The sequence below is a fragment of the Ips typographus genome, linkage group LG5 (genome assembly GCF_016097725.1).
Source record: "Ips typographus isolate SLU linkage group LG5, UJ_Ityp_2.0, whole genome shotgun sequence".
NCBI classification, from domain to species: domain Eukaryota; kingdom Metazoa; phylum Arthropoda; class Insecta; order Coleoptera; family Curculionidae; genus Ips; species Ips typographus.
The window spans coordinates 11,949,401-11,961,709 of record NC_138426.1 but is presented as its reverse complement, the minus strand read 5'-3'; the positions used below and the strand labels follow the sequence as shown (position 1 = coordinate 11,961,709).

General features: G+C 35.2%; 1 protein-coding gene across 1 annotated transcript in view; it reads right to left on the bottom strand.

The window, feature by feature from the left end:
* Positions 1 to 53: 53 nt before the first annotated feature.
* Positions 54 to 12,309, bottom strand: part of loco (regulator of G protein signaling family member locomotion defects) — a 52,426-nt gene continuing 40,170 nt past the window's right edge. The window contains exons 3-8 of the mRNA XM_081979879.1: positions 7,256 to 7,593; positions 5,924 to 6,212; positions 3,047 to 3,503; positions 968 to 1,137; positions 685 to 910; positions 54 to 626 (exon numbers count right to left, since the gene is read on the bottom strand). Coding sequence (XP_081836005.1) covers positions 160 to 626; positions 685 to 910; positions 968 to 1,137; positions 3,047 to 3,503; positions 5,924 to 6,212; positions 7,256 to 7,593 — 1,947 coding nt within the window. The 3' untranslated portion in view covers positions 54 to 159. The remainder of the gene's footprint in view (positions 627 to 684; positions 911 to 967; positions 1,138 to 3,046; positions 3,504 to 5,923; positions 6,213 to 7,255; positions 7,594 to 12,309) is intronic.

Sequence of the window (12,309 nt, the reverse complement as noted above, 5' to 3'; positions counted from 1 at the left end):
TTATAGGGTTTTTTTTTCTGTAAAGCTACAGTAAGTAAAAATAACAATAAAACTTAAACAGAAAAAACCAACACATTTATTAGTTAAATAATACTCTTGCGTCAATAATACAAATTTGTTAAATAAATATATAAAAATCCTTCTAAACTACAAAACAAATTACACAAAGCTGCTCGACGCTTGCTCCAGAAACGTGTCGCTCTTCACTTTTTCGGTAGAAGGTACCTCTCTTATTACACTTTTACAAAGGGCGGATTGTCCCCAATTTAGGGGTTTTATAGGTACAATTTTCGGTTTGGGCGGCAACGGTGGCGGCTCCACCCGAACGCCGCCCAACTCTAATACTGTCTTCACTTTCTCCGGGTTGGTTTTGGCCTCTAAAACGGGCCCAAACTTTTCCATGTGTTTCACCAGTATATTCTGATTCTCGTAGTTAGATTGGTTGTCTTGTCGCAAGTTTTTTGTTAACGCAATTTTTGGTTGACTCGCCGGATTGTCTGAGGAGTTTTGCTTCAGCAGATGGCGTTCTTCTTTGTCTTTGAGAAAGTCGGGGAGTTCAAAGTTGATTTCCGTGCCTCGTTGATCTTCCAAGCGCCTTTGGGCGCGCGTTAGTCCTTCAACTAGTTCTGTAACAACGACAATCGTTAGGGAACTAAATAAGATCATTGGAAAGCTGAAACTTGCCATCGTTTTCGCTGCAACCGACGTGTAGCTTGTTGGCCCCTGCTTTCAGTTTGGCTATTAACGGCTTTTTGGAGTGAACATCGCAACTGGGTTCTTCTTTCCCTTCAATTCCAACCGGTTTGGATCTTTGGAGCAGGATTTTCTTTTTTCTGTCTTGCAAAGCAGAGTCACGTCTCAAGAATTTACCTAGAAGACCGGACGAATGTTCTGAACCCCAGTCTTCGCTCTGTAAACTTGTCACATTAGAATTAAGTGTGTACAAGCACAGCCACTATTGATTTACCTTAACTGAACCTTTATCCGATTTTGGTGCCTTAATAGCTTCACCTTCCGATTTTTCTTGCAGGATTCCTTCGAATACTTTATTGGTAATGTCATCTAGATTGTTGGCTTTTACGTTACTGTTTACTTTAATCACTGGGTTTACAGTTTCCACGGCCATTGCAGGTTCCTCTGCAAGTTTAAATGTTTGTTTTTAGTGTACAATTTACACAAGTTTTGTTAGGATTAAAAGTCAAGTTGCTATTGACATGTGTTGCAGCCAACTTTCTATATTTTTTTACTCTATAACCTGAAGTTTAAAAGGAAAAAGTCAAGAAAGGAGAAAGTTTCCTAACATATGGGGATACTTTCTGTAATTTTTTCACGCTTGAACTGTCAGTTGTTACTGAGTTATGGCAAAAAGTATTTTTAACGGTCCAACCAAGGGGACGTTAAGCTGTGTAAGTGACTTTCTAGAATTTTTTGTTCTGAAACTATAGATTTGAGAGGGAAAGAGAGAATTTTCCAAACCTCTTGTAATTTTTCCACGGTCGAACTTTTTTTCAGAAATTACAGTTTCTTTTAATTTTATTGTTCACGATGAAAAATTTATTATCTCTTTTACAACTCTAATTTGAAACTTCGTTTACGAGATAATTCAGTTATTACGGTCAAAGACCCAAAACTAACCCAACCCAACTTAAAAATTGTCTTGGAAACGAAAAATTGACTAAAGAAGCCTAAAAAAAATTATTGTAGCCAGTTTTCATAGTTTCCAAATAAACTGAAATTCTTTAGTTGTGAAAATTGATTTAGAAAAGATAAAAATTTATTTCAGAAGCTTAAAAATTGTTTGTAACCAATTTTAATACAAATCGAGAGACTTTAGTAATAAAAATTGATTTTTCTAGAATTTTTGATTACAAATTCATAAATTTAACTATTAAAAATTGACTTGAACACCAAAAAGTGACTCTGAACTAATGAAAAGTGACATCAGAAGCTTAAAATTTGCATTTGAACTGTTTTCATAATTTGAAGACAAATTTCAATATTTTAGTCTTGAAAATAGTCTTAAATACAGGACATTGACATTAGATTCATGAAAATTGTCTTGAAAACTAACTTTTCGTACCTTTTACTTTGCTTTTCATTTTCTTAGAATTCTGGACTATTTTTAGTGCTTCAAAACTGCTTTCAGCTTGGAAAATCGAAGTTATTGACATAGTAAACGTAAAAAACAATTTTTACATTCTCCATAGACTTAAAATGTCATTCTAAGCTTTTTTACTATTAAATCGACTTCTAGAAACCTCAGAGCTAAAAATTCAAGTATTTCTTAAAAATCTAGACTGTTTTTAGTGCTTTAAGATGCTACAAGACTATCTTTTGACTTATGGGGCCTAAAAGCCAGTTTGGACACTGTCCATAATCTTGAAAATGTCATTTCAAGCTTAGCTTCTTTACTATTAAATTTCTACACTAATAGGTGCAATAAATTGTAGTATCTCTAAGAAATTCAGACTGTTTTTAGTGCTTTTTCCAAAAGTCAAGTTTCTTCAGTAATAAAAGTAAAAAAATTTGGTACCAAATGCTACGATATTAGTCTTGAGAAATAAAATAGTCCGAAAATTTCATTTACTTCTAGTCTTGTTTCAGAAAATTGAGTTGTACACCAATTAAAGTCCTGAAAATAGACTCTCTTTAGTCCAAGTCAGCCTTTTAATCAACTTTTAGCCAAGTAGCCTTTTAATCAACTTTTAGATTATTTTTAATAGCAAAAAATGAGTTTTATGTACAATACAATCTTTGTCTTGATTTCCGGACTGTTTTTAGTTCTTAAAATCCAGTTTCAGATACTGACAGTCTGAGAAAACGAATTATAAGCTATTCCTAGTAGTTAACAGCAAGTTTTTAGACTATTCAGTACAAATTTGGACTCTCCCAAGTCTTCAATGTTCAGTTTTACACTATAAAACGATTTTTTAAATTGAAATTTGGTGGGCTGTATCTTAAGAAACGTTTTTCAGAAAAATGACATAATGCAAGTCAACTTCCTGTATAAATTTATCGTATCCTCTACCAAACAACGTTCACGTACCTTTCAACTGAACATTCAATCGGGCATTATCAATGGTAGTGACGGGCAAATGTACATCCACAGGATATCCCACTCTAGTAACCACCACATCCTCAAGATTAAACTTGTATTTGTGTAAAATAGGCCTAAGCACATCCACTATGATCTTGGTGTACTTGGATTTGACCGAGATAATCTTCCGGTTAGGCAAATCCAGTTTGAACACAACCCTCTGTTCTACGGTGACCTCGCATCCCGCCAATTTTCCCGACGACTCGGCTACATCCAATGCTTTAGGGTGTTTATTGGTAAAAACTTCGTAAGATGAATACGTCAGTCCTCGTTTCTCTAAGAGACGGTCAATTAGCTGTTGTATGGTGTCTCCCTCTTTGATTTGTACTACGGTGGTGCTGCCGTTTGTTAGTAATACCCTGCACAAGGCTGTTCGAGTTTCGACTGTAAAGTCCTGCTTGGAATCCTGTAACAAAATTAAATTTAGCGATATCCAGTACAAGTTTGTATTGGGGAAGAATAACAAAAGCATTAACTACCAATACTCGTTTTTGTAGCGAACTTATACAGGGTGGTCCAGTTTTAAATGTCAATAATTCACCATTTGACAGCTAATCAAAAAATAAGTTGACTTGCATTATGTAATTTTTCTGAAAAACGTTTCCTAAGGAAGATACAGTCCTCCAAGTTTCAATTTAAAAAATCGTTTTATAGTTTAAAACTGAACATCCAAGACTTGTGAAAGTCCAAATTTGTACTGAATAGTCTAAACACTTTTTTACTACTAGGAATGGTCTTATGATTCGCTTTCTCAGACTGCCATCCTGGTTGAGTGTCTGAAACTGGCATTCAAGAACTAAAAAAAGTCCGGAAATCAAGACAAAGATTTTATTGTGCATGAAACTCATTTTTTACTACTAAAAATAATATAAAAGTTGACTTTTAATGCTAGAACTGACTTTACTAGGACTAAAGAGAGTCCAAAAGTATATTTTCAAGACTTTAATTGGTGTACAACTGAATTTTCTGGACTGGACAACAAGTCTAGAAGTAAATTAAATTTTCGGACTATTTTATTTCTAAAAATTAGTTCTCAAGACTATTATTGTAGCATTTGGTACCAAAATTTTTTACTTTTATTACTGAAGAAACTTGACTTTTGGAAATAGTCTTAAACTTGATTTTTCAGTCTTAAAAAGCACTAAAAACCGTCTGAATTTCTTAGAGATGCTACAATTTATTGCATCTATGAGTGTAGAAGTCAATTTAATAGTGAAGAAGCTTGAAATAACATTTTCAAGACTATGGTCAGTGGACAAACTGGCTTTTAGGCCTGATAAGTCAAAAACTTTGTAAAGATAGTCTTGAAACTCGATTTGAGGCACTGAAAACAGCCTTAAAACTCTAAAAACAGTCTAGTTTATTAAGAAATACCGATTTAATAGTGACAAAGCTTGAAATGCTATTTTAAGTCTATGAAGAATGTAAAAATTGTTTTTTAAGTTTGCTATGTCAATAACTTGGTGAAGATAGTCTTGAAACTCGATTTTCCAAGCTGAAAGCAGTTTTGAAGCACTAAAAATAGTCCAGAATTCGAAGAAAATGAAAAGTAAAGTAAAAAGCACGAAAAGTTCGTTTTCAAGACAATTTTCATGAATCTAATGTTAATGTCCTGCATCTAAGACTATTTTCAAGACTAAAATATTGAAATTTGTCTTAAAATTATGAAAACTTACTTCAAATGCAAATTTTAAGCTTCTGATGTCACTTTTCATTAGTTCAGTCACATTTTGGGGTTCAAGTCAATTTTTAAGGTTTAAATGTATGAATTTGTAGTGACAAATTCTTGAAAAAGTAGTTTTTATGTCTACAAGTCAATTTTTAGTATTAAAGTCTCTCGATTTGCATGAAAACTGGTTACAAACACAATTTTTAAGCTTCTGAAATTTTTATCTTTTCTAATTCAATTTTCAAAACTAAAGTCTTTTAGTTTGTCTGGAAACTATGAAAACTGGCTACAATAATATTTTTTAAACTTCTTAAGTGAATTTTCCGTTTTCAAGACAATTTTTAAGTTGGGTTAGGTTAGTTTTGGGTCTTTGACCGTAATAACGTGTAATAAAGTGCTTGTTCCAAATTTGATCAATATTGCTCCAACGGTCTGACAGTTATGACAAAAAAACGATTTTTTAAACAGAAATTTGAAGGACTGTATTTTCCTTAGGAAGCACTTTTCAGGAAAATGACAAAATGAATGTCAACTTATTTTTTAATTTGCTATGGATTGGTGAATTATTGACATTTAAAACTGGACCACCCTGTATTAGTGGAAAAATATTTACCAGGAGAATAACTGGGGATTATAAATCTGACACTCAAAACCGCCCTATTTGGGACAGTTTTGAGTCAGTTCAAAATCTGTGGAAGGGAGTATACTAAAGTTTCAAATTTAAATTTGGTGAGCACTACAGTGTTCTAGGCCAGTTTTTTCAGCTATTAGTCCTATTTGCAGTAAAACCCTCTTTGACAAAAAAAAAGTTTTAAACTACATTTTAACGTTTAAACGAATCTTCTAGTTAGAATCAAGATAGAAGCTGTCAAATTGTGACATCTTTAAAAAGCTACGCTACTACGCTTTGACGTTTAAACGAACCTCCTATGTAAATTGTGTTATAAATTAATAAGTTTACGCACAAATGGTTCTGTAATGTTTGTTTACGCCTAAGATTCCATTGCGGAAACAATGACTTTACGCTCTAGGACATTCGATCATTTTTACGGCCCTCAGAACAACAGGCCGTAAAGTAAAAATTAAATCTCGCGTAAACAATCTTCTTTCAGCCCTTGATACGTAAATAACTATTATAAATCTTTCGTTATAAATACCTGACTGGCGGCTAAATCCAAACTAGTCAGCGACGAATGGCTGGAATGAATATCACTACTCAACAATCTTCTATTCTCTTCTTTGTTCGGAACAGTCAAGACTCCGTCCCAACTTTTCTGGGTTTCGTTCCGTTCTCGGGACTTTGATCTTTGATTCGATGAGGTTTTGCGGTGCCAAGGGAGTAACGACTTTCTTCTTCTATCTTCTGCGTTGCTTAATGACTTTTTCAGCTTCGAAGATGATGTTGAACCCAAGGTTGATTGTCCATTGTTGTTGTGTAATGCCAATCTGAAATTACATTGTTATTAACTATATCACAAAATGCGATTAGAAGTAATGAGTATATAAAGTTGATGGAGCTTTCCTATAATAGGTTTTATTAAGGTAACCGTAATTTTGTTTATGTTCAAAATTTGTATTTTGTTGGATAAGCATTAATTATCAAGAACTTGTGATCAGACATAGATACTTGATCAGAACACTGTTCAGTAGGTCAGTGGTGCAGATAATGAAGTCAATTCAGTAGCAGAATGTAATAGTGTTGACCTGTAGGCTCCCTCTCTCGCAAATGACAATTTGAATCAGATCTCATTAGTAGAAGAGGACTCCCCTCACAATATCTAGTACCACATCATTTGGAGATTTCAATAGGAAAGTAGGATATTTGTATGTCATAATACAAGCGGGTTCCCAACAGAGGAACAGTATACATAACAGTGTATGGTTCCTCGGATGGTCTGAGACAGCTTCGTGAATGACCTTTGATCTAAACAGGGTTCTAGATTAGAGCTACTTGCCATACAAGTCCTCCAAATTGCAAAGGAGAGCTGAGGCTGCTTTGATGCCTGTTTAGCTATTATATGACTCTGATTAGCAAGAGAATAGACTGAGAGAGAATGACACGGTATTCAGATGGCGTGTGGTGAAGGTATTTTTCTGTTTAATTTATATTTGGCACATTTAAAACATGTTTTAAATCTAACATTAGATTTAAAACATTTACCGCAGAGATTTCATTGTTACATCAATTTTGTCATCCAATTTTTGTTCTCATATAGATAGTTTAGTGTGTATTATTATTAAATTTAGAAATTTTTAGGAGTTTCTGTCTAAATAGGTAATTTTAACAGTAACCACTGGACAACACTGGAGTGAGGGGTGTAGCATGCAATAGCACTTGATGGGAATGAATATGCACCCCGCCATTCAAAACCGCAGTTGCCACATCATCCAAAATTAGGATATTAGACATCTTCTAAACTTTATACACGGGCAAACTATATTTTTCTCAAGTTTCGTTAACTTTTACAAAACCAATAAAACACACTTACCGTGAATCTAAAGCAGGACTGTAAGAATCCCCGGACAAACACTTCTTGTACAGATCGGACTTCAAAAAACGCGGATAACTGTCAAACTTGATCAGATTGAAAATTTGCTTTTGCGCAGTCGCGAAAATGTGACATCCCGCTTCGGCCAATCCCAGCTCGACGGCTTGAACGCCCTGCGCGTCCACATTGACAGCCTCGGCCGCTCCGTTGCCAATGTGCTGTTTGTAGATCCGTTGAGCTTCTGCGCATCTTTCAGGCTGTGACGTCAGTTTACGGTAACGTTCGCACGCCGCCCAAAAGTAGATGTTCTCGGCACTGAATTCTTTCTTTAAGAATTCCTGCAAAAAGTACAACACATTAGTTATATTATTAGTCAAAAATAGTGCAATACTAGGTATGTTTGCAGATAGAATCATAATAAATTGAGTAGAAAGAACAAGTATGTTGTGGATTTTGATTCCACCAGACGACGCCACTGATCTCTGACAATGCTAACCGGTAAACTTACGGCAGCCATATGCAACCACCACTTTTCTCCCCTGTCTCTTTTCTCCTTCCCGTCATGTTTAAATTCTTTTTATTCCTAACTAGTAGTCAGAGCAATATGTACATTGGTCAGAAGTCAAAACAAGTCCTTGCCACGTTCACCTTCCCATCAGTGAAAGCACCGCCCTCTGTACAAGAAAGCCAAGAAGGTGCATGCCAAAAATTCCAATATGGCCGAAATACTGGTTGACAATTCGTATTGTGGAAATTGAGTTTTTCGATGATTAAATTAATTTTTAAGGTTTAAAGTCAAGACTTGGGATTACTTGCCAAAGAAATTTTTGTTTGCTATTATATATTGTTGTTTATATGTTTATTGTTCTAGTGAAAGTGTAGTTTGTGCTCATTTTATTGTGTTATCATTATTGTTATTGTTCCTTCATTGTTCTATAATTTGTTGTTGGTTTTTTAACTTAAATTCTATTGCCTCTACAATATGCCGTCCACTTGTTGTTTGCCAAATTGTAAAAGCAATTTGTTGAAAGGCCCAAAAGTGTCAGTCTTTTACTTTCCAAAAGACACTGCTCGAACCCAACAGTGGTTGAAAGCTTTGAACTGGAATAATTTTACTCCAACACAATACTCAGTGGTAAGTACAATATGCTTTCTCATTCAGTAAACTTATTGCCTCTTACATACATAGGTATGTGAGTTACATTTTGAGGCCGCCTGCATTTTGAGAGCAACAAAGGTTTACTCTGAACAAACAGGACAGCTTTTAGAAGTTCCATTGACACATTTACATTTTAAAAGAAAGGCCTTGGTAATAATATAAAACCCATTTATCAGTTTTGCTTACCTAGCTTCAAGGATTTCCAAATTTTCTTTGATTGAGCAGTTTTCACATTAGTTTGTTGTACTTTCCAGGACAAAGGGTTCTAACCAAACTTGCTTTGGCTGGACTTTATTGGGTATAAAAAGCCATATCTATACATATCTGGATCAGGAATGAAGCGCATCTGCATAGGTTTGTGTACAAAACGAAAACCGCTAATGCCGCCATTAAAAGTGACATTCTAGGCTTTCTTGTACAGAGGGCGGTGGTGAAAGCCGACATTCTAGTTTAGATTGTGACAAGTGACAGAAGAACTTTTGACTTGCGGTTTACGATCCTTTGTTAAACGATTGATGTTAAGTTTCGGTAGTTGGATCATCAATGTCTCCAAAATGTGTCTTAGTATTGCCCTGATGCCACTTCTTGTAACAAATTTGTAACTATCAATTAATTGTTTTGACTTTTACTCCTTCTCATCCCTAGTCAGGTTACTCCTATCAGTCTTATTCTACTCTGCGGTTGAAAGTTATTGTCCTGGTGGTTACCTTACAGCTAGATTTGTTACTATTTTAAGATACCAATTAAACTATTTATGAAATACACTTCTGGCAACACTGAATAGTACACCCAGGAACAAAAGAAATCCATAAAAAGAGCTTGGTAATATAAGGTATAAACGCACTATGCGTGCTACTTTCACTAATAAACAAAACGCATTGTGTATAACGTGCATACCATGTCAGAAGACATTACTAAGCTGTATTACTATTATTACTTAAAATATGTGGATTTCAAAGGTTCTTTGTTGTGCAATAGGCCATAATTCAAAAAGTACTCTAATTATAGTACTTAATGTCCCAGCTGAACCACTCCCAGACCGTAATTTCGTTTAAAGTCCTATATAGAGTAATATTTCAGTATTATTCATGTATGTTGTTTTAGTTACATTTTACAACATTTTACCGAAATTTGCGTTATAACTAAAGTAAATTGTAAGCAATTTACTTACGTACACTTTTGTTTTCTTTAGTTGATATTAAAACAATAAAAGAAAATTAGCTTTAAATCACCATATTTTTTGTATCTACAAAATACGATGTATTATAGATTTTATGGACATTACCATTATAATTGAACATAATAATATTCGATATTGATCCTTTTGTACATACATATTACATATTATACCTTGGCTTTTTAGAAACACCAAATTTTAGCACAACAGAAACGGTTTTCGAGATATTTAGGAAAATATCCGAAAAAAGGTAAGTTTGACGCTCTCTAGCGGCCAAACAGGGCAACTTAGCAGTGTTAACTATAGGCAGATCATCTGATGTGTCTATATGGAATATTTCTAATAATCGGGTTATTTGTGATTTTTTGAAAAAATGCACCGAAATTTTGTGGAAAGGACTATTACCACTAGAAGTTTAGGATGGAAACTATTCTAGACAGTAATGATGTCAAGAAATGCATAGAAAATGAGGAAATGGATCGAAATGAAGAATTCCAGAGACAGGAGAAGAGGTGCAAGGCCTTATTAATACAATGCATTGCCAATTCCCACTTGGAATATGTCAAGGACAAGAAAACTGCTTATGGAATGTGGAAGGCTTTGGAAGCTGGGTTTCAGTGCAAAGGAATTGCAAGTCAATTATTTTTGAGGAAAAAGCTATTATCAATGAAACTATTTCAAGGTGACTTGAAGAAGTTTGAAGTCAGTGGGTGCCAAGTTAGAAGAAACTGATATTCTTTGCCACCTTTTGTTGACGTTGCCTAAATATTCCATTGTTACTGCCGTTGAAACTTTGGAACCAAACAAACTCACATTAGAGTTTGTTAAAGGAAAATTGTTGGATCAGGAAGTCAAGAGAATGAATCAAAATGATAGGCTATGTAAATACAAATTCTAGTTCAGCTCGTGGAAAGGGTGGATCAGGATCAGGAAAATCTCCTGGAAATTATAAGAAGAGAGGGTATAGTTGGACTGAAGGGAATGGTCAAAAAATGGGTCTGTGGGAAGGCTGGACATAAAAGATCAAATTGCTGGAAAAACAACAATGGGGCCTCTGGGACAGAGCTGACCAGGACCAAGAAGAGGAGGATGGTTTTGCATTCCTGACCTCTGCATGAATGGTAACCAATGGAGAAGCTGCTCTAAGAACTGTTAAATGGTGCTTGGATTCTGGAGCGACTGATCACATGGTTAAAGTAGAGATGTTTTGTTTGGGCAAGATTTAAAACATAATTTAATGTCAGTACAAAATGCAGAACATTGCCATTGCCTTTAGAACTTTGTTCCAATTTAATCTTGTTCGTATCTCTTATAGTTTTCGAAGGTTGAATTTGAATTACCCTGTATTATAGACTGAATACTATATTGTAGTAAAAACTTTCCACTATGTATGTTAACGTTGATAATAATGGACTGTATTTATTTCTTTGATTTACACTTTATTTCAACTGAAATATACGGAGCAAAGGGGAGGCTCGTGTCCACCTTATAAGACTTGTAGATGCTCTCTCGGTCCGCGGTGTTGCCACTTCTCTCGCACCTCAACATTCCGCCCGCCTTGGAAGTACTCCGGTACTTTCGAAACTATTTAACTAACAACTAATATATAAATTTACGCTTTAAGTCCAATGCTACAAGAAACTTGAACAACTTGCTTATAACTAACTTAATCTAATATTATGTACTACTGTTTCCTTAAAACTTACATTATTGTCATTTAAATAAACCTAACAGTAGCGAAAAAACAAGCCAACAGGCCTTTTACATATCCTTAATATCTTAATTATGATCGGTCTTCTGAGTCCAATCATCATTTGGCAAAACACAAAGCTTGTTTACACCTCTCGTTACGTTGTTATTTCTTACGCGCACTTTCACAACACGTACCACACCGTCCGCTCCAGGCATTAGTTCGGTTACTCGTCCTAGCGGCCAGTTGCAGGGTGGTGCATGATCCTCTTTCAAAATCACTAGCGATCCAATTTGGAGCAAATCTGAAAACTTCTGTTTCCACTTGACTCTGGTCTGTAGTTCACATAAATATTCTTTATGCCACCTAGACCAATAGTGTTGACCCATTACTTGGAGATTCTGCCAGTGTTTTAAACGGTTTTCTGGCACTTGAGTTAAATCTCTTTCTGGAAGAGCTGTTAAGGATTTGCCAATCAGGAAATGCGCAGGAGTTAAAGCTGAACAATCTTCAGGGTCAGACGTCATCGGACATAATGGACGCGAATTTAATATACCCTCGATTTGTGTCAAAATGGTCGCAAGTTCCTCGAACGTTAAAGTCTTATTACCAATTACACGTTTAATATGCGATTTTGAACTTTTAATACCGGCTTCCCAAATGCCTCCGAAGCTAGGCGATTTTGCTGGGATGAAATGCCATTGAATTAGTTCGTTTGAGAGTTGATTGGCAATAATTTCAGACTTTTGTTTTAAAAATTCATAAACAGCTTTAATTTCATTATTCGCGCCTACATAGTTGGTCCCGTTATCGGAATAAATATTTACTGGTCTACCTCGGCGACTAATAAATCGTCTAAATGCAGCCATGAAAGCCTCAGTGGTTAGTTCAGTGACGAGCTCTATATGAACTGCCTTGACGGACATACAGACAAATAAGCACATATAAGCCTTTGTAATCTTTGCTCCCCGAGTTTTTCTATCCTTGATATAGAAAGGACCTCCGTAATCAGTACCAACATTTGCAAA